The following is a 21,689-nucleotide window of genomic DNA, read 5'->3' on the forward strand; positions in this document are numbered from 1 at the left end:
AACACCAAGGCCCCGGGTTCGGATCCCATATAGGGATGGCCGGTTTGCTCACTGGCTGAGCGTGGTGCTGACAACACCAAGTCAAGGGTTAAGATCCCCTTACCCGTCGTCTTTAAAAAAAAAAAAAAATGCTATGCTAATAATAGTACCTCATAGGATCAGTACCTGGACAGAGTAAGCACTAAGGAAATAATAGCAGGTGTTTTATTATTCCTTCATGGCACATTTATTGGGATTAGATTATTTTGATTTCTGAGACATAAGCTTTGTGGAAATATGGATTGTGCCTCTCTATTTTTTGTGCGTGTGTGGCTTACCAGTAACAGGGATCGAACCCTGGACCTTGGCAAATTAGAAATGCACATAGTTGGGGGGTTTTATTTTGTTTGTTTGTTTGTTTGTTTTAGTGGCTGGCTGGTACGGGGATCAAACCCTGGACCTTGGTGTTATCAGCACCACGCTGATAACACCAGCTGAGCTAACCGTCCTGTGCCTCTCTTATTTACTGCCTTGCCCCTAGCACCTTGCGTGCTCAGTGGCTGGTGCATAGTAGGTGCTTAGTTACGTTGTTGAATGAACGCGTGAAAACAGATGCCATCTCAGCCGTTATGGAGCTTACCTTATCCTACTTAGCCTTTAACACCTGGCTATTTTAGGGATGTGAAAACTGAGACCCTAAAGGTGGGCTGATTTGAGCAATGCTTCAAGGGGGAAGGGGTATAATTTCTACTTGTCAAAAATGTGATGAAGCATCAAAAACACATGGAACCTGCTACCTCCATTGCAAACAAATGTCACAGCTTTTTCTTCTAGGAATAATAACTAGGGCAAAATTTTCATCACAAGAACAACTAAAAACAAAGAAAACCTGAGGTCTCTGGATGGAACAGCAGGATAGATTGTAGTGCTGTTGACTGCAATGACATTGACACTGCAGTTGTGCCTTCCTAGGGAAGACATCCAGTCCCCTGTCCAAGCACTTGCACCCCCCCTCCACACACATTTTGTTCATGCCACATTTAAGAATTCAGAGGCCTCATTTTATAAATGCAGGAACACAGGCTCAGACTTGGTGAATTAAACTCATCTTCTGGCTTCTAGGACAAGATTCCTTTAAGCTCTAATCGATGTAAAAGCTCTCAATATGAGAATGAAGCGAAAGAGGTGAGGAGGAGGGAGAAGGAGGAGATGTTGAATTAGGTGTCCAGTGGCGGGCAGGGGACTGACAGGTATGTAGGGCGACCAGAGACCTTGAGGGGAAGGCAGGGGAGACTGTCGGAGAAAGGGGAGATGGAGGCCGGGGCCTGACTGGGTTATTTTCAGAGCTGCTATCTTTGTTTGCATCTGCTAAATTATTAAACTGAGATCACATCCTAGAGGGTGCCAGGCCAGGTTGCCAGGAAGAGACTGAAAGGGAGGGGTTGGATCTCACAGCAGAGGCCTCCGATCTTCTAGGCTGGAATGCAAGTGGACTCCTCAAGCCTTGGCCCCCTGTCCTACCCTGCTCTCAGCTGATGGAGGGGATCCTGCCTGGGGGTCACAGGCACACTTACCATCTCCTCCACAAGGCTTTCTCTGCTGGCTGCTGTCCTGGAAGGGGGTACCTATATACTGCACAGGACTCTGGCACCTGGTCCTGCTTGGGCTTCCTCTTCTCTTTCAGGGTCTCAGGCTCAAACCGCAGGGTTTGAGTCAGATGGATGTGACCAGCTTGTGAGATCTTGGGCCCAACTTGCGTCTGATGGTGTCCTTGTCTATGTCATAGATGTTAGTAGTTCCGTTTCTCAGATGAGGAACCTGAAGTTCAGAGAGGAAAAGTGCCTTTCTCAGGGTTGCACAGCTAGGAAAAGACTGAGCCCTGATTCAAACACAAGTTTCTCTGATGTCAGGTCCCTTTTCTCTCTATTCTTTTTTTTGGGGGGGGAGGGGAGGCTGGCCGATACAGGGATCTGAACCTTTAACCTTGGGGTTAACAGCACCAGCTCTAACCAACTGAGCTAACCAGCCAACTCCCTCTATTTTTTTTTTTATATTTTAGTATTTTCTCTATTTTCCTGCTTTTCTACAAAAGGAATGTATAACATAAAGATCGGAAAAACACAATAATCATTATAGATTAAAAATAAATTTTCTCATTCCAAATGTTGTGTTTGCAGGACTGGCTGAGCACTAATGTGGTTGGCTGCAGCTTTTGTCCACTCTGGGAGTATGGAGCCAATTAAGGAAGCTGGCAAGAAAGCTAGCAGATGCCAAACCTCTTTCACCTCTGGTCCTTTGCACATGCTGTTTCCATCCCGAATACTTCTCCCTTCCCGCCACCATCTCTGCATCTCTAACTTTGGTCTCAGTTTAAATATCACCTCCTGAAGGAACCCCTCCCCACCCAGCTGGGCTCAGGGCTGTGCTGTGTTCCCATGGCCTCTGTGCTTCCCCCATCCCAAGAGAAACCTCACGGAACTGCTGTCACCTGTCTGTGTCCCCCCTAGACTCACTGAGGGCAAAGGTTGTTCTGATCATTGCTGTACCTCCAGCATCCAGCCCAGCAGAGGAGTTAATGATAAAATTGTTGAATGAGTGAAATAAAGAATGAATAAATGAATGAATGGAGAAGGGGACTTCTCCATTCCCAGCAAGCCCTACCTTTGTGTTAATTTTCAATTCAAACAAATGATTATTGAGAAGCTGCCCAGTTAGCTCAGTTGGTTAGAGTGTAGCCTTATAACACCAAGGTCATGGGTTTAGATCCCCACACTGGCCAGCCACAAAAAAAAAAAAGAAAAAACGTTTATTGAGTGCCTTATGGGGCCAAGCACTCTACTTAACTTCAGGGCATTCTAGCGATAAACAAAACCAGTCTATGGGAGAGACTATTTGTAACTCAATAGTAAACAAATACATATATACCTATGACTTGTGGGAAATGCCAGAGAGGATAGAAACGGTGAATATTGTCTGAGAATAACAGGGCACTGATGGGTGACTTTGGGATGGGTCAGACCTGTGTTTCAGTCCTTGCTTGGCCACTTACCTGCTGAGTGACTTTTTGCAAACCTTTTCACTTCTCTGGACTTTGGTTTTTCATTTGGAAGAAAAGGTTGCTGATCGCGCTCTCTCAGGGATGATGTGAGGAGATGGAGAACATTCATTCATTCAGTTCATTCATTCAATGTGTTGAGCACGTCCTCCCACTCAGAGAAATTACTTGCCCAAGGTCACCCAGATGGGCAGCGTGTGTGGGTTCTGAACTCAGGTCTTGACTGTTTCTCTGGATCTGGCCAATCATGAGAGGTAGGGTAAGTGTTGGTCTTGTTCCCCTGGATTTATTCCTCTTGGATTTGGAAGCAGTGATCTGCCTGATGGAGGCAAAACACCTGCCGGTCTCCTCACCCTAATGGGAATGGCGGGCTTCTGCACGAGAGAGACCCAAGGTTGGATGACACAAAGGAGCCCATTCAAAGGGATGTCTCCATTCAGCAGGACATTTCTCTTTGCTGGGGGCAACCTGGTAACTCCATCATCCTCACTAAGCCCCTCTGACTTCCTGAGTAAGTCCCGGTGTCCCTCACCGAACCTCCCTTCTCCCGCTGAGAGCCACCTCCAGCACCTTTGCACCCACAAACTCCTCCCTGCTCGCTGAGTCACATCGTACTCAGGGAGCCGCTCTTCTTCCCCTCACTGAGACCTCCCCCCTCACTGAGCCCTTCGCTGTCCCCTCACTGAGCCTCCACTGTTCCTGGTCACTGAGCACCCTCCCCCCAAGTGCTCCTTCCTTCCTCTTCACTGAGCCTGGCGCCAGCTCACCCACCCTCCCTCCTCTCTGCCCCCTTCTGAGCTGTCTCTCTGGAGCCAAGCTGTCTCGCCCACGAGTCCCCGTCACTCAGTCTAAGGCACCTGAAAGCACTTAGAGAAGATGGGGGACGGGGAGGGGATGAGTCCCTGCCCTTATCCTCCTCCTCATCAAGCTAGCGACGCTCTGTTATCAGTCGCCTCTTCAGGCTGGGGCAGTATCACACTGGCGACACCTTTAGCGTTTCACCTCCCAAGCCTAGGGCACCTTCAAGCAGATGGAAACTGAGGCAGGGCCACGGTGTCTGGGCCGGCGTTTGGCAGGGTCACTTCTGCTTCGGGGAAGGTGGGCAGGGCTCAGTCCTATCACTTCGTTAGGATGACTAAATCCCAGATAAGGACGGTCCTTCCGCGATGGGGAGAAGACCCAGGTATCTGAGTCCCCAGAGGGCACGAATAGCTGAGCTAGTGCCTTTCTGTCCAGATTCAGTCACCAACCTGCCATGTGACCTTGGGTTAGGCGCCACTGGATCTCAGTTTCCCCCTCTAACAGGTTTGTGGACATCTGCTGGGAGGAGCAAACAGGCGCAGGAACGGGGAAAGAACTTTGTACACCGCGGGGGCTGAGGCTCCTCTAGGGGTCCACCAAGGTTTGCGGATTCAGCGCTGTGGTATTTGTTATGCAAGGAACCAACCAAGCCAGATCCCCACCCCACCCGGACGCCATTCGCCCCTCTGCATTAACCTCTCCATTGCCCCAGCGAGATGGAAGAGGGGGAGCCCGTGGCCCAGGAGAGCAGGCAGAACAGACTCGGCCGAGGGGCAGCGTGGGGTACGGGGAGGAGCACTGCGCCAGGAGTCAAGTGTCCTGAGTTCTAGTGCAGGCTCTCTCTGTCGCACAAGGGGACCTCAGGCGAAGCCCCCCAGGTGGAGACTGGATTCTGTGATTTCCAAGCACCAGCTCCTAAAGCTAATGACTCCAGACCAGGGAAGGGGAGGCCCCCTTTCCACCCCAAATTTGGGGAGAAGTGGATGGGGACTGGGTGCCCTCGCAGTGCAGAGCCGGGCGAAGGGATCTGAAGGGTTTGGGGAAAGTGAACGAGCGCGGCGGAGGAGGCGGGGTCAGGGCATGCCAGCCTCTGATTGGCTGTGCTGCCCACCGCTCCGCCCCGTGCTCTATAAGACGCACGGGCGGCGGGTGCGGCGCCGGCGGGGGGACTGTGGCCGCGTCTGTGTCCTCGCGTGCGCTGTCCGTCCTTCCAGCGGACGGACAGCCGCAGGCCGCCGAGGGGCGGGGGATGCCGGGCTGCCGCATCAGCGCCTGCGGCCCGGGGACCCAAGAAGGGACGGCAGAACCCGGGTCCCCGCCGCCGCCGCCACCCCGGGAGCACCTACCGTCCCCTCAGTCCCCGCCCCCAACTCCAGCCTTGACCCCGACCCCGGCTCAGGCCCCATCGCAGCCCGAGGCGGTCCGGGCGTCGGCGGGCGCGGCCGAGGGGCAGGAGCTGCAGCGCTGGCGCCAGGGCGCTAGCGGGAGCGCGGGCGCGGCGGCCGGGCCGGGGGCCGGGCCGGGGCCGGGGGCGGGGGGCCGCGCGCTGGAGCTGGCCGAGGCGCGGCGGCGGCTGCTGGAGGTGGAGGGCCGCCGGCGCCTGGTGTCGGAGCTGGAGAGCCGGGTGCTGCAGCTGCACCGAGTCTTCTTGGCCGCCGAGCTGCGCCTGGCGCACCGCGCGGAGAGCCTGGGCCGCCTGAGCGGCGGCGTGGCGCAGGCCGAGCTCTACCTGGCGGCGCACGGGTCGCGCCTCAAGAAGGGGCCGCGCCGCGGCCGCCGCGGCCGCCCGCCCGCGCTGCTCGCCTCGGCGCTCGGCCTGGGTGGCTGCGTGCCCTGGGGCGCCGGGCGCCTGAGGCGCGGCCGTGGCCCCGAACCCGACTCGCCCTTCCGCCGCAGCCCGCCCCGCGGCCCCGCCTCCCCCTAGCGCTGACCTCAGCGCCCGGACCCCCGGCCACCCCGGACAGGCCGTCGCCGAGGTGCCGACCGACGGATTGCGGTCACCGGCTGGATGGACGGCGTCACCTACGCGGATGGACAGACTGACCGGCCGCAGGAAGAGACAGTCGGGGGGCCAGGGGCCCGGTAAAGGAGGCTGAGGTGCGGTCCTAGCAGCTGGTGCATTGGAGGGGCGGAGGAGGGGGTGTGTGTGCAGGGCCCAGGACCTCCGTCCCCTGGGGCTTCTGGCGTCTGCTGGGTCCCCGATACAGCTTTCCGTTTTCCGTTGCCGCCTCTTCCAGACCACCCGGGAAGTGAGGTGGTAGTACCAAGTCCCCATTACAGTGTTGGACAAATTGGGGGTGCTCAGATCCGGGAGGGGTTTGGTGGCAAACTTTTACCAGTTGGAGCCGGCTTCACTGATACAGCACTCCCTACCCTCACCTCCACTTGCCTTTCCTGGGTCTCTTGGGGCTGTCAGAAGTCTTGCCCTTGAGGCTGCTACTTTCTGGCATCGCCCAGCTCCATACCTTCGGGAGGGCAGAATAATGAGGTCCCAGGATGGGATGGGGGTTGGCACAGGGCTGTACGACTGAGTTCTCCTCCTCTAAGCCCCTGTTTTCCATTTGGGGAGCTGGAATCCCAGAGAGGTTGAGGATTTGTTCCCATCATATTTACACCTAGGCACTTCTGCTTATAGGAGACAGGTTTCTCATGCCCTCATGCAGCTTTGCTAAGACTACGGTCTGACTCAGTACCAGGATGGCATGTTTGGCACCTCCTCACTTAGGCCCCCACCAACCTGTCTCTAAGATGGCTCTGCCAGGGATGGAGCCAGGTGACACCCTTCTTTTTTTTTTTTTTGGCAGCTGGTTGATACAGGGACAGGTAATACCCTTTAACAGGCCCCAAGGGGGCAGGTGTAGCATCAGCTTCCAGAAAGGGGGCCTTAAAGGGCGAAACTTGAAATAAGGTCTGCTTCTCTTTCTGTCCAGATGCCCTTCAGGCCCCCATCCCTCTGTCCCTACCCAGCTGCAAATGGCCCGGCTGCTGCTCTGCTGTTCCCCAGCAGAGTTAACTGCAGACTGACTTGTCAGTGTGTGAAGTGGACATTATCACCTCCCAGAAGGGCTGTGGTGAGGTTAACACAGGGCAGAGGTCTGTTTTCTCCCACATCATGGAAAGTGTTTTGTTCTTTTAAATTGCACCTAGAGAAGGGAGCACTGCCTTTGCTGGTGGAGCCAGGAGGTAATTTATTTATTTATTTATTTATTTATTAAAAGATGACCGGTAAGGGGATCTTAACCCATGGCCTTGGTGTTATCCGCACCACACTCTCCCGAGTGAGCCACGGGCCAGCCCCCAGGAGCTAATTTAAAGTCATCATTTTACAGAGCAGAGAGACTCCTCAAGGTCACATGCCAGCAAAGGGCAGAATCACGTCCCACGCTTGTTTGTGCCCCTCCCACAGTGTTCTGGGCAAGGTATAGGGATAGCTGGCCTCTGGCCTCTGTCTGCTCTGTGACCTAGAACAACTCTGTCCCCTTTCTGGGACAGTTTCCTTAGTCCCTCCTCATGTCAGCGTTTGAGAATGGGGCGAAGAGGGAGGATGATAACGTCATAGACCAGATATCTGGTCTAATCCTATGAATCCTGAGAATCGGATACACTGCTCTGCCAGGCTGAGTCCAAGGGGCCCTCACCTGACTCTCCCCCATCAGTTCTTCCTCTCCCAGGGTACCAAACTTGTCAGCTAGTTTCTCAGCTAACAGCCAGGCCTTCCTGAACTCATTCTTAGCTGGAGAATGAAGGTCCAGGAGGAGGTCTCAGAGTCCCTGAGAAAGCTTGTGGACCAGTGGGGGGCCTTTGCATTCTCTGGCCACCTCAGGGAGGACCTTACGATGTCGTTCAGGTCATTTGGGGTGTAGAGGCCCAGAGAGGACAGGGACTTCCTGGAGGTGACACAGTTAGGGAGCTCAGGCCGCAGCGCTGGGCTGCAGCCAGGAGTGTTTTCTGGGTTGCACAGGAGGGGGCACCTGGCCCAGAGAAGCTTTTAGCTAATGGTGTAAAGTGCTCTGTGCCATCACAGTTTTTCCTCTCTCTGGGATTTATTGGTAATCAGCTTTGTCCCGATTTGGAGGTGGGCTGGGTGGGTAGAGAATTAGAGATGTCACTTGCTGGAGAAGGTGGTGTATGTGCGTATGTGTGGGGTAAATGGAGATTGATCCTGGTGTCTCAGACAGCTCTGTCCCCTCCCTCCACTTCCACATGTCCCACTGCTCCTCACCAAGGGCCTTGGCCAGGACACACAGTGCTTGGTGATTTGAATCCCAGCTCCTGGTTAGTACTACTCCTCAGCCAACTAACAATAGTCACCTTCCCACCCATGTCTAGAGAACCCCCTCTAGAAGCTCCCCAGTCTGGCTCCATTTTCTCCTCAGTCAACAAACATTGATATCAAGTCAGTCCAGGGGCTCAGGAAGCAGAGCTGAGTCAGAGGGTCTTTGCTTTCAAAGGCTTATGTCTCCCAGCCCTCCTCCAGGCAACCTTCCCTGGCTGTCACTATTCCTGGGGACCTCCTGGGGGCTGGAAATTTTGTGTTGTTGGAGGGCTATTTTTAGGCATTCACTATTTACTCTAGCCTCTGGGCAGGAGGCTGACACCCCCCATCCCCCAGTGATTTCCTGAACAGTTTCTTGATGGCCCCCAGCCCTGAGGACTGGACTGAGTCCAGGGATCTTGGGGGACCTGTGCATTGAGGACATTGGTGGCCACCAGTGAATCTGGGATCTCAGCAAAGACAAATGAGGGGAACAGGCTGGTGCCTGGGGCTGGAGCTGGAAGACTAGTTCAGTTCTAGTCTGCCATTCACCTGGATAAGCCCTTTCCCTCTTGGCTGGCCCCAGTCGTATGTGGGCGGTGCCACCAGAGGGCACTGTGGGGCTACTTTGCGAGGCATGGGGGTGTGGCCTGGAAGGTTGGGTCCCCGGTATCCCTGCCCCCAAGAGTTCCCTTCCCAGTCATCCCAAAGCTTCCTCGGCCTTGAGCTGTAAGGGTCTAGCGGTCAGTGAGGGTAGGATTGTGGTTCCGGTGATGGCTTACTGGGAGGTGCGGGGTTGGAGGCCCGAGTTGTGCCCATCACTGGTTCCTGGGGGGTGGGAGCTGCTTGAAAAGGGCACAGGGCTTCAGGGGCAAGGTCCATCAAGAAGGACTTTCTGGAAAGAGAAGTTGCCTTGTTGGTGACCACTGCCTGAGTAAAAGCTTGGAGTCATTTCACTATTCACAAGTTTGTTACTGATAATTGATCAGAACACCTTCCACCTGACCATCAAAGTGGACTCCCAGAGATTAGGCTGAATCTACAGGTCGCAGCTAAGTGTTCCAAACCTGCAGTGGGCATGTCTGGGAGGATCCCCTTCCCTGACCCTGACGCCGGGTCGCTGGAGAACACCTTAGGTGCTCAGGCTTCTCAGAGCTGGAGAGGCGCCCTGCTTTATGACCAGTGGCGGATAAGGCATTTGGGAAAGCTTGGAGATCCCCAACCTCTTTCTTCCCCCATTAATCCTAGACCGCATCCTGGCCAGGAGGGATGGGGGAAGGGAACACTTGGTTCTGGAATAATATAGTAACCACCTTCTGTATGCCAGGCACTGCGCTAAGCACTTTACACCCATTATCTGTTCCAGTGCTCCCAACCGCTCTGCAAAGTAAGGGGTTTTATCCCCCTTTTCACTGATGAGGAAACTGAGGGTCAGGGAGGGCAGGTGCCTTGCCCAAAGACATAGAACCTGTAAGTAGGGGGTCCCTTAAACATTAGGCTATGTGGCATTTCTTTCATCAGGCTAGTGAGGGTTCCATTTGGGGGAATTTCTGGGTTCTCACTTCTAAGGCTGTGAATAGTGACATAGTGACCTCCCGATCCTTGGTTCTGGGGAGAGATGCTGTGAGATGCTGAAGGGCTGGCAGAAGTTGCCCCTCTTCCCCCACTCCCAAAGTCTGGGCACACCTCAGCCTGGTCATCTGGCCCTGGGGGGTGAGTCAGGCTGAGTCAGCACACCTGTCTTCTGGTGAGGGTGGGCCAAGGATGCTCAGGGCCCCTGGTGGGGCTGGGGCTTGCCTTGGAGGGCTGCCTCCTCTCCCTGCGGATCTGGGTTGGAACATTTGGTGCCAAGGAGAGCAGAGAGCCTGGGATGGCAGAGGAGGAGGTGACATGCTCTATGGTGGGGCAGAAAGGACCCCAGGTGGAACTAGACAGACCTGGGATTTAGTCCTGGCCTGGAACTTGTCAGCTGGGGCAACGACTTCTCTTTTCTGAGCTAGTTTCTTCTGTTTGTTTTTGTTTTGTATTTTAGGGCAGAACTAGGGAGGAAATAACTTCTGAGTGTTAAATGAGAAGTCACACTAAGTACCCAGCACATATTGGAGATCTGTAAATGATGGAGCCAACCTGCTTAGGCCGGGAGAGGCTGCCAGGACAGAACCCCCAGGCAGCGTGGGCCTTCGCTTCTCTAGAGCATCTCCATATCAGGAATCCCTGGACTGGGCCCTGGGGAACTCCATAAGGGGAGAGGTGGAGGAGGGGGCAGGCTTTTCATTCCAGGAACATTCCATTCCAGCTGCTCAGACCAGTGGGGATCCCAGCCAAGGACAAAGGCTTGAGGGAACCTCTGCTTCCCACAGGAACCCCTGCCCCTTGCAGGGCTGGAGCCCCATGAGCCCCGTTCAGTAACATTCTCCTGCACCTCTCTCCACAGAGGGTAGATGGCCCTTCTTGAGGAAGATATTGAAGGGTTTGGGTGGGGCTGGGTGGCTGTGGGAAAGAGGTAATTAAAGCTCTTGGAATTATTCTTTCCAGCTCCTCCCAAATCCTCCGGGCCTCTGCTGTAAGGATCTGGACTCGTGGATTCTGCTCCTTTTCTGGGCACCTCCTTCAGGAAGACTTTGAGAATTGACCCCACACGACCTCAGCGCCTTCCTCACAGGATCCCTTCACTTCACAGTAGCAAGGGGCTGGGCTCCAGGGAACTTGCTGGTACTAATTTCTTATTTGTGCCACTTTGACTTTGGCTTTCACTGTACAGCTGGAGATGTTACTACAGGCCCTGAGATGCAATCCGATTATTTAAGAAAGCAGCAAACATTTCCAGTGTAAAAATGAAAAGGATTTCTTGTAAAGATATAGTCATTATTCTTAAGTCACGGTGCAGCTGGGGTCCCCATTTTGGGAGACGTCATTTCTTCGAAGCACCAGGAGGCCTGTTTGAGGGGAAAGGTTGGTCTGAGAAATCCCTGTTTCCCTCATCCACTGTCCTTGTTCTCCCCTTGTGGGAGGTGCCTGTGGCCCCTCAGAAAGACAATCAGCTGCTGGCTCCTGGAGGGACACACCTTTCTCAGGAGGAGGTGGTAGGAACATAAAACTTCTAAGCAAGGTTTTAAATGAAAAAAGGAAACATTTATTGACTATCTTGATAATAGAGGGAAGGAGAGCACATTTATTCAACACAACTCAGAACTGGTGGAATTCTGCAGAATGAATGCATACTGAATCAGTCCCCTGATTTATACATTCAGGAAGAATAAATTCCAATAATGTGAGGCAAACGTGTGGTTTTAAGGTTTACTTTGCAAGTGTCCTTGCCTCCTTTCCTTTGTGTGTTTCTGTCATGGCTCTTCAAGTTGGCAGTTCCTTGAGCAGCTTCTGTTTAGTTTCGTTTGGCAATCTGGGCCTGTTGCTGATTTGCAGACTTATTTCTCCCTTGACCTGGCTCACAGCTGACCATCCCCAGCATGTCTTTCCCATTAAGGGACGCGATGAGGAAGCTCCGGGGTGGGGAATGCACGTGGGAGACCCTGTGACACTGAGGGAGGCTGTGCATGCCTGTGAGAACATGGCAGTGCGGTGGCCTGTGAGGTTGTGTGTGACTGTATTGGTGACCATGTGGGCCAGCTGTCACTCAGGGTCCCAGCAGGAGACAGAGCACACTCAAACTGGGAAGAGTTTTTTGTTTTTGTTTTTGTTTTTTTTAAAAAAGATGACCGGTAAGGGGATCTTAACCCTTGACTTGGTGTTGTCAGCACCACGCTCTCCCAAGTGAGCCACAGGCCGGCCCTGGGAAGAGTTTTAAAAAGGGATTATTTCCAAAGGCGAGGGCTGGACTTAAGAAACAAGCAAAGGACGGAGCAGCTCTCAGGGGCCATTACAAGCTCTGGGGCCTGGAGGGGTAAAGGGGAGGCAGCTGTGTGGAGAGGTCCCCTGACAGGAGCAGGCAGTGGCCTTTGGTAGAGGGATGTGGCCAACCATGACAGCCTCCTGGGGAGGGAACAAGGGAGCCATTGATGGTAGTCCACAGATGACAGCCTCCGCAGGGCATGGAGCAGGGAGAAGGTGGAGCGTGGATCGGAGCATTTCATGTAACTGCCTTGGGGTGTATCTTCCATTCCCCAAAGTCCACAGCAATGCTTCTTCCCCTCCTCAACTCTCCCACCCACTGGGCCTGAAGGGGCAGGTGGATAGTTGCTTGGAGAGCACAGTGGGGTGGGAAGGTGGAGGACAGGGCTTTCTTCCCTCAGCCCTCCCTTTGCTGACTCTGATTCCTGCCTGATGGCTGCAGGAATTGTCCATCATGAGGAAAAATGTCAGCCACTGAGTCAGTGTTTTTCTCAAACCCGGAAACACTACACCACTCCCAAACACACCCACAGGTACATTGGTGCCAACATGGGCCCCTTACAGTCACAAGCCATGGCTAGTGTCACATGTATATCAAGAAAATGTACATCTTGGCACACTGCTACACTGCCATTTATGTCATACATAAAATCACAAATGTCACAGCAATGCCAAACATGCCCTGTCACATACATGTACAGGAGACATACGGTATGATCATCCATGTGAAATCACAGTGTAGGGGCAGGATGGTGCAGGGGTTAACAGCAATGACTGGAGTCAGACAAACTTCTTTGACCTCTCTGGCCTCAGTTTCCTTGTCTGTAAAATGGAAACAATACTTATTCTTCTCTCATGGAATTGCTGCAAGGATGAAATGAGATAATTAGCATAGTGCCTGGCCTAGAGAAAAGCATGCCAGAAATGGCAGCGGTTACTGTGAACTGTCTCATGCCCCACTTCCCCACGCCTGTGCATGTGCGTGTACTGGCACCAGCAAGCACATGCACCAGCTCAAGGCCAGCCAGACACCCTCGGGTGCATGTGAGCTTCTTCAGACACACCTGCCAGAGCACGTGTACATTCACAGACAAGAATCCCTGGCCGGAACGCTCTTTCCCCAGCTTGCTTCACACCATCTTTGTCTTTGTTCAGTCAAATGTCACCTGTCATTGACATGCACCTGATTTTTTTCAATTTGCAAAACTTAGCTCTTCCAATCCCTTACCTTGCTATATATATTTTTATGCATTGCTGACCTAAGAGCATGTAATTTATTTTCTATCTAGCCCATTAGAATGTACTCTTCACAAGGGTAGGGATCTTTGTCTTTTGTTTGCTGATGTATTCCCAACACCTAGAATGGTATCTGACCCCTGATGGGCTAAGTGCAGGGTATACACATGTGTACCATGTGAGTTTCTGGCTTTCTCACACTCTAAGACAAGCACATCCAGGTTAGCCCCTCTCTCAACCCCAATAATCTCAGCCTGCTGTGTTTATACTATGGGCATCCCCCTCATGTCCAGGCTCAAGGGCCAAATCAGGAGGTGGGACAAACTTAGTCCCTCCCATGACCCTAGTTAGGTGGACACAGCTAAGATGAGGGAGGGGAGCTGTTTTCAGTCACCAAGCAAAGAGGCTGCCCTTCCTGCCATCTTGAGCCTGGCAGCAGAAGGGGCTGGGATACCCACCAAAGACCCATAGAGTGGGTGAGGTGGTTGGACTCACCCTGGTGACCTGGGACCTCCTCTGCAGCCTTGTTTTTTCCACCCTGGCTGGAACCATCAAAGTCACCACTTCAGAGGCCCCTAATGAGGCTAAATGTGTAAGGACTTTGCAATCCCTGGATCAAAGAGTCTGGGTAAACAGTGGGCAGCGTCCTGGCCCATGACTGGCTAATGCCCTGGGGGAAGAGCTTCATGGGTGCTTGTGGCTGACACTCCCAGCTTGGCATGGTCCCAACTGGGTTTGGAAAGGAAAGACCCTGCCCCTCCCTTCCAGGGGACCTGCTAAGAGTGAGCCAGAGCATACCCATCAGCACATGGGGCTGAGGGAGGGAGCCAGAGAATGGAGGAAGCTTCTCCCAGGTAAGGCCCCACCTGGGCTCTGGCTCTGGAGAAGCCTAGAAGTCCCCTAGCCTTGGCTGCCATTACTTGAAGGACCCCTAGTCCAGATTCACCCAGCTTGTTCCCCACCTGCTCCCTGGAAGAGATGGGGTGGGCAGAGCTGGGGTCAAGCAGCCCCGAACACTGGAGTATGAGGCTAGGGCTATTAGGATTCCAGGTAGAAAACACTGAAATGTTTACTCTTTAATAAGAGTCCTAAGACTCGCTGAGGCAATGTGCAGGTGCAGGTCACACGTGCAGACACGAGCTCCCAGTGTACAGTCGTCAGGCTGGGGCTGGTGCTGAGGGGAGGGGCAGTCCCCCAGCCAGCCCAGGTCTCACACACCTCCAGTGTCCCATCTCATACTACAAGCTGGACTCAGAATGGGGGGAGGCAGCCGCAGTCCTCACAGCCATGGGACGTCTTTCTCCCAGGAGAAAGCACAGCACTAGGCTCAGTGTAGACAATCTTTATTGGCAGGTGTTAAGAGTGCAAAATAGCAACAGATCCAGAGGGATGAGGAAGGAGATGGGGACATGGCTCCCCTCCCCCATGTGAGAGCCCTGTAACCAAGCCAGTGGGGTGGGAGCACTGGGCTAGGCCGTGGCAAGTTTGGACTCAGCACCTTTCAAAGAACAAGCTCCCAGGCAGGAGGGCTCCTCACTATATGAGGGAGGGGAGCGACATGCTGGAAGGGGCATGGGATGTGTCCCACCCCGGGCTGTTTGGCTCCTGTCCAGCACACCTCAACCCCTCAAGAGGAAGGTTTTGCAGCTTGGCATATGAATTTCAGGAGACTAGGCTATACCCATTCCTCCCCAAACCCAGGTATCTGCTGCATGCCTCAGTTTCCCCCTCCAAGTGATTAGTTGGGTTGGCCCACCAGGCCTTGTTAGTGGCCCAGCCCAACCCAAAGTGAGTAATCCCCAAACATACCATAATTTAGTCAGTGTGTGAGCTGTAGGCCCTCGGAGGCTGCTGAAATCACTATAGGCTGGCCCTAGTAAAAAAGACCCCTTCGGGGCCATGGAAATCAACCCAAGGAGCTGGGCATTGAGTCTACTATCCCAAATTTGTTTTGTCTCTTGAAGGCAGTCGACCCCCAAGAAAAATGGCCCCTGCACCCCACAATCATGCTGGTCCAGAAGTGTGGTGCGATAACCAAAGGGTCCTCCTGCCAAGAACCTCAGTTTGGTCTTAAGCCCCACAGCAGCCTCACTTGGGGAAGTATGGAGTGTTCAATCACAGGCCCAACCCTGCAGCAGGGCTGGGCCATCTGGCACAGGCTGCCTGTCTCTCTCTGGTCATGTCCTCCACATACTCTTAGAGACCCCACCCTACCCCGTGAGGCCATGTTCCTTTTGACCAGGGTCTGAGTCAGTTACAAGGCAGCCAGGTGGGATAGGAGTGGGCCCGAGCCAGCAGAGGCTGCACAGGGGTCACATAGTAATTGACAGTGGCCGGCACAACCCCATCGGGGCCTGGAGGGTGCCAGGCCAGGGCAGCAGTGGCAGCCGGGCCTTGCTCAGCCAGCGCCTGGAGCGCCAGTGTGGCAATGAGGTCCAGTGTCTGGCGGCGCTCATGGTTCATGAGGCACACGGTGCTCTCATTGACCACGCGGTGCAGCGTCACCAGGCAGGCATAACGGCGGGCTGCGTCAGCTCCACCGAAGTGGGCCTCCAGGTAGCGCTCCAGAGTGCGCTGCTGCTCCACCAGGTCTGGAAAGTCGATGAAGAAGCGGGAGCACATGTAGCGTTGCAGGGCGCGCACGTCAGTGCTGGGCCGCGGCCGGAAGCCCCGCACCAGAAGGTGGCAGTACTTGAGGAGGCCACCACCACGGATCTCCTCAGGGTTGCGCGTGGCGATGACACGGTGCCGCAGGTGCTCCAAGGCCTCGGCGAAGTCCCCGTACAGGCTCTCACCTGTCACTGTTGGGTGGAAGGCCTCAGACATGGGCGTGGATGAGCACTGGCCAAAGAGCAGCAGGGAGTCCAGGACGATCTGGAAGGAGTCTACGCTGAACTCGAACTGGCGCCTCACCGAGTCCACAAACTTGAGCTCTACATTTTTGCCACTCTTGTTGGACAGTGAGATGAGGCTCCAGCGGTCTGTGTCTGTGCACACTTTCACCAGCTTCTGCACGTACGCCTCCTTCAGTGTCAGTGGTGTGATCTTGGCCCGGCTCACACCGGCCGGCAGGAAGTCCAGCAGGCAGGCCAGCACCACTGCCTTGGTCAGCTGGAAGGATGCCTCGCTGCGCAGGTCCATCTGGAACACCAGGTCCAGGTCCTTGTAGCCCAGGCCACTCTCAGGGTGCAGCACGTGGCTGGCAGCCGAGCCATGCAGCCGCACACTGTGCACATGTAGTCCCTGTTCCTCCAGGCTGCTGCGGACCACCTGCAGAGGGGAGGGCAGGACAGGTGTCAGGAGCCTGGGCTCCCCGGGTTCCCTAAGGACTTCCATGTAATCATTACAGTAACATCAACCACTGCTGACCACTTACCAGCTGTTGTGCCTTTGGAAAGCCATTTAACTCTCTAAGCCTTGATTTCTTTATCTGAAGAAGGACCCATTTGCAGGAATGACACCGAAAGAACAGCAATAATAGCAGCCAACACATGCATACCATTAACTAAGCAAAAGGTCCTGATCTAAGCACTTTAGACATTAAGATATAAACTCACTTAATCCTCACAATAACCCTATGAAATAGGTACTTTTATTCCCACTTTACAGATGGTGAAATGGAAGTACAGAAGGGCCAAGTAACTGGCCCAAAGTCACACAGCTGGTGAATGCAGAGCTGGGAATTAAACCAAGATGGAGTCCATGTCTTAGCCACTAGCTATTCTACCTTTCTAAACTGCAAGTAAAACACTTTTGTGCCGGGCACTGTGGTAACTGTTCAGACATGTTGGAAATATAGTTAGCAGTTCACATTCACTACCATACTAACTTACACAATAATACGTTTTGAGTAATATTATTCCAATTGACAGCGGAGGACCTGAGGCACAGAGAGGGTAAGAAACATGTCCAAGGTCATAGAGTAGCCAGGCTGAGACAAGAACCCAGGTTAGTTGGAATCTCAAGTTCACACATGTTGACTATCATGCACTCATCCTAATTCATTTTTACAAGGATCCAATGAGGCAAATATTACACTCATTTTGTAGATGAGGAAAAGGAGGCTTATGGTGGGAAAACTACTAAGGCTCAGAGGAGCCATTCAGCGATGTCAGGACTAGAAATTATAAGCTGAGCCCTTTTCACTGAGTCAAGAATGCAGAAAGCCTCCCATGCCAAATGGAAAGAGATGGAGGACCCCCAGGCCTGATGGCAGAGACACACGACAAGTCAGTCTACAGGTCTTCTTGACCCTGTTCCTTTAGCAAGAGGCATCTCCCTAGGCTGAGGCACCAGGTGGGGAGAAGAGTGATGCTGGGGTCTGACATTCAGTTTCCTCAGCAACCCAAGTACTTCACACACTGTTCTGCAGGCGACCAGGCAGCATTCTTGCCCTGAGTGATTCTGCAACCCCGCCTTGCTGCCAAGTCAGCACCCAGCACCAGGCTGGGCTGTCCTCCTTGCCTCCCAGGGAATTACTGCAAAGAATGCACCTAAGTGCTGAGGAGGCAAGCCACAGTGGGGCAATCTGAGGCGGGCGGCTCCCTCCAGGAAGCCTTCCGGGAGGAGGACACTTACCAGGGGAAGATATTGTCATGGCAATGGAAGGTAAGCAACTGGCCATTGGGAACACGGGGGAACAGGAGTGGAGTGGGGGAGGAGTATATTGGTTAGACACTTCGAGAGTGCCAGGCACAGGATCTTCTCACCAGAATCTATGGGGAAAAGATCTCTATGATCTCCATGTTATAAATGGGGAAACCAAGGCTGACAGGAGTGAAGTCACCTGTCCAAGGTCATGCAGACATGCCTTCAAACCTAGGCATGGCTGACTTCTAAAGCCCATCCTCTTTCTACCTCATCACAGTCCCAGGGTTCAGAAGGTGCAGAGACTAGAAACTAGTGTTGTAATCCTCCTTTCCTTTCAAAATTTCAAAGTGAGGGCAACTCTCAAATCAATGAAGCCCAGAGCCAGAGTAGTTGGGGAGCAGGAAGGTGGGGGTTGGAGGATGCCTTGGCCAGACAGACAGGGCCAATTGTTGCAGTATAGCCGGTGGGACTTCTAACCCACACCTTCAGCTGTGGTCATGTAGGCCAAGGACAGAAGTGAGCCAAAGACTTTGGTCCAAGGACCCCACCAACCCCGCAGAGCAGATGAGCCCCCTCCCCAAGTCCCATAAGATCTAACTAAGCCTCATTCAGTGCTGGCTTCTGCTCCCAGGCTGGTACCCACCCCGGGGCATGGCATCTGGTCTGGTGAGTAGGTAGCAGTACCCTTGTTAAATCCCCTGCGTCAGGGCCATGAGGCCAGCTGTGTCAGCCAGCCAGAGGCTGTTGTCTCTTTCTCAGGTGTGACTACAGCCAGTTTGGCAGGCAGTCCCCAGATACTGCCACACCCAAGGACTTCAGGGCAGGTTGGAGCCTCCTGAATCAGACTTACCAGCCATAGAGGGGCAGTGACTGCACCCTCCCTTCTCTTGTGCCAAGGCCCTCCCCAGAACCACTCTTCTCCAGGGCTGCTGCTGAGACCTATGGGGAGACTGATAGGCGCTGTCAGCCAGCAGGCTTACAAAACATATCCAGAGCTGCCTCACGCAGACCCTTTGGCTGCAGCTGGTGAGATCAGATTGTCTAGTTCAATCCTGAGCCAAGAGAAGGCAAAGGACTTCTCCAAGTTCACACAGCCAATAAGTGGCTAAGCTTAATTAGAACTGAGCCTCCAAGAGCTACAGGCAGGGGGGCCTCCTACAGGAGGGTGGGTCCCTTTAGACCAGGTACAAGCAAGAACAGCATCTGTAGTTGCACAGATTGCTGCTGTAGGTGAAGCCTTGTGGGAATGGAGAGGGAGAAAGGTTCCAAGTCTTGAGCCATGGGACAACTCAACACTGGTGAGAAGCCCAAAAAGCATCAACCAGCTACACCCTCCCTTCCTCCTCCCACCCACACACACATCCCAACAGCTTTTGAAGCTGCCAGCTGGGGATTCCTGCCAGGAGAGACTTTCTTCCCCATGGAGGTAGCTGTACGGGCCAGGTGAAACCACCTGTTCCCTTCAGATTTTGTAATCATTAAGGGTGTTGGAGAGCAGTTCAATCCATCCCCATTGAATGGATGGGAACACTGAGCCCAGTGAAGGGAACTGACAACAGTCCAGGCCCTAAACCCAAATGTCCAACCTCCCAGTTGAGCTCTGAAATCTTTGCCACCCCCTCCCCACCATAGCTGACAGCTCCCTGTTCTGAGAAATCTCTGATCCTAGTCTAGGAGGACACTGCACTACTATCACATTGTAAAGTCAGCTGCTGTTGACCTGTAGTCTCCCCCACCTGGCTGGGAGCACATGAAGGCACAGAGGCTGGGTCCTAGTCACATCTGTGCCCCTAGTGTCCTGAACAGGCTTGGCACAGAGCTCTAGTAAAGGCATTGTGGACCATACTGACAAGGGCAAGGACTTCCCCTCCAGAGCACCCGTTGTGCCTGTGTAGAGAGCTGCCACACTGGCTCCACTTTCCCCTCCCCCCATGCCTGGGGCCACAGTCCTGGAGGTGCAGCAGCTGGGGTCCCAGGGTTGACATGAACGTCCTGGGGAGAAAAGCCTCTAGTGGTTTCCTAATCTCCCAGATGACATCGAGCAGAGCAGCTGAGGAATGCCTCAGAGAGCACCACTGAGGCTGTGGGTGAGTCAGCCCGGGAGAATCTGCCCCCACCCGCTTGTGGCGGCAGGCCGTTCCTAGATCCTTGGGAGGGAGGGTGAGGTAATCCCCCAGCAAGCACCCTTCCCCCTCTGCTGGAAGCCAAGGTAGCAGGAGGCAGGGGAATGGCCTGCTTCACCTATCTTGTAGGGCTGCCTCCCCAGATTGAAAGTCCATTGGCTGGCAGGAATACAAAGGAATCGCTGGATTTTCTGGTTTCTTCTATCAAGGGACCCCTTAGACCTAGAAGTTCAGCTTGGGAACTGGGCTACGGAAGGGATGGGAAAACCTTGAAGCTGTAGCAACCTGCTCAATGAAGACCCAAGACCTCCTGGGTTTGATTTTCACCTCAATAGGTAATCTTAGGAAGCTCACTGCCCCTTTTGAGGCCTCAGCTTCCTTAGCTCTAAAATGGGTACAATAATTACCATACTCTGAACAGCATAGGGGCTCTACAGATGAAAGAGCAGTTTGGGGGTCGTTGAGAAGTCAGGTAAAGGGAAGAGTTGGAGTCTGAAAGAAGGAGGAGCTTCCAGAATTCTCTTCTCCCGCTGTCAGAGAGATGGGGCTTAGGGCCCGAGACCTGGAGGCCTTCATTTCCAATCTTGGAGAGGGGGAGAAACATCTAAACTGGACAATGTTGCCTTCAGGAATGGGGTACGAAGTACGGCCTTGTGTTTTATTAATCTCCTGTCACAACTCCAGCTGAGTGGGAGGGAGTCGCTGCAGGGATTTCTGGGCTTTTCCACCTAGGCAGGGGTTCTTGAGCCAAGGGTTGTGGGAGCACAAGAACAGAGTCTGGCCCTAGAACCCTGGACAGGGAAGGTGGGGGTGAGGTTCAGGACACCAGGTTGGGGAGGAAAAGCTATTCTGGACCCAAGCATGCACACTTACCCACCCGGGGCTGCCTGGCATCTTTTGTCCTTGCAGGCGGGGCTGTTCTCCCCTCGACTCCCCTCTGAGTCCCTCCCCTTTCTTCTTTCCTCCCCCAGCCAGGGACTGGGCAAGTGGTCAGCGGGGGAATCAGGGCTCCCCAGGGGAAGCAGCCATGTGGGGAAGGATTATTAGGCACAAGAGGAAGAGGTCTGGTCTACCATAAATGCGCGGTGCAATTGTTACAGCCCCTGCCCCTGTTCCTCAGTTTCCCTAACTGTCCATCGAATCGAACAGCCTCCGGGTGCCTTCCAGCCACGAAAGCCTCAGGGTAGAGCCCCCCACCCCCGGCCCAGCGCGCTCTCACCTGCACGACCTGCCTGGGCTGCACGCTCAGCGTGGGGAAGTTGCCGCGCCCGTGAATGGGAATCGGCTCTCTCAGGAGCGCGTCCAGCCGCTTCACCTGTGGCCAGCTCAGCCTGCTCAGGTGCCGGCCGGAGGAAGTCGACGAGGCCTCCGGGTCGGGGCCGCCGCCTGCCGGGGCGGCCGTGGCCATCGCCGAGGCCGCAGCCGTCCGCACCTGCGCAGCCGCCGGGTCCCGGCGCTCAGCTCCGCTCTCCGACGGCATCATTCGCCCGGCCCCGGGGCCCCGACGGCAGAAACCGGGGGGTGGTGAAGGGGATGAGGGCAGGGAGAGCGACTGGGACCGGGCCAAGGCGGGGGCGCGGATGCAGGGACGGGGCGGCAGCGACGGCGAGGCAAACCCAAGGCACACTCCGGCGGCGACGACCAACCGACCCCAGAGCCTGTCGCCCAGGGCCCGGCAGACTCTTATAGGCCGCGGGCGACATGCCCATTGGTCCGGGCAGCTGTCATACAGCGGGAGCCGCCCCGCCTCTCGACGCCCCTGCCATTGGCCAGCGGAGCTTTGCACGTGAGTCATTGCTCT

At 54.3% G+C, this 21,689-nt stretch overlaps 2 protein-coding genes across 2 annotated transcripts; one reads left to right on the forward strand and one right to left on the reverse strand.

The window, feature by feature from the left end:
• Window positions 1–5,004: 5,004 nt before the first annotated feature.
• On the forward strand, window positions 5,005–11,363 carry TRNP1 (TMF1 regulated nuclear protein 1). The gene is made up of 2 exons (XM_063106587.1): window positions 5,005–5,932; window positions 10,626–11,363. The coding sequence occupies exon 1, from the start codon at window positions 5,085–5,087 to the stop codon at window positions 5,757–5,759; it is 675 nt and encodes a 224-aa protein (XP_062962657.1). The 5' UTR covers window positions 5,005–5,084; the 3' UTR covers window positions 5,760–5,932; window positions 10,626–11,363.
• Window positions 11,364–14,502: 3,139 nt separating this feature from the next.
• TENT5B (terminal nucleotidyltransferase 5B) lies at window positions 14,503–21,533 on the reverse strand. The gene is made up of 2 exons (XM_063105303.1): window positions 21,108–21,533; window positions 14,503–16,445 (listed from the first exon to the last, which is right to left on the reverse strand). The coding sequence occupies exons 1-2, from the start codon at window positions 21,369–21,371 to the stop codon at window positions 15,426–15,428; spliced, it is 1,284 nt and encodes a 427-aa protein (XP_062961373.1). The 5' UTR covers window positions 21,372–21,533; the 3' UTR covers window positions 14,503–15,425.
• Between the last annotated feature and the right edge of the window lie 156 nt (window positions 21,534–21,689).

The sequence above is a fragment of the Cynocephalus volans genome, chromosome 8, assembly GCF_027409185.1.
Source record: "Cynocephalus volans isolate mCynVol1 chromosome 8, mCynVol1.pri, whole genome shotgun sequence".
Taxonomy (NCBI): domain Eukaryota; kingdom Metazoa; phylum Chordata; class Mammalia; order Dermoptera; family Cynocephalidae; genus Cynocephalus; species Cynocephalus volans.

What these genes read in the sequence shown, in the direction of transcription:
- TRNP1 (XM_063106587.1), top strand. Translation starts at nt 5,085, where the DNA reads ATGCCGGGCTGCCGCATCAGCGCCTGCGGCCCGGGGACCCAAGAAGGG.
- TENT5B (XM_063105303.1), bottom strand. Translation starts at nt 21,371, where the DNA reads ATGATGCCGTCGGAGAGCGGAGCTGAGCGCCGGGACCCGGCGGCTGCG. An exon ending in AGCCCAGGCAGGTCGTGCAG is followed by an intron (nt 16,446 to 21,107) that starts GTGAGAGCGCGC and finishes TCCCCTCTGCAG; the next exon opens with GTGGTCCGCAGCAGCCTGGA.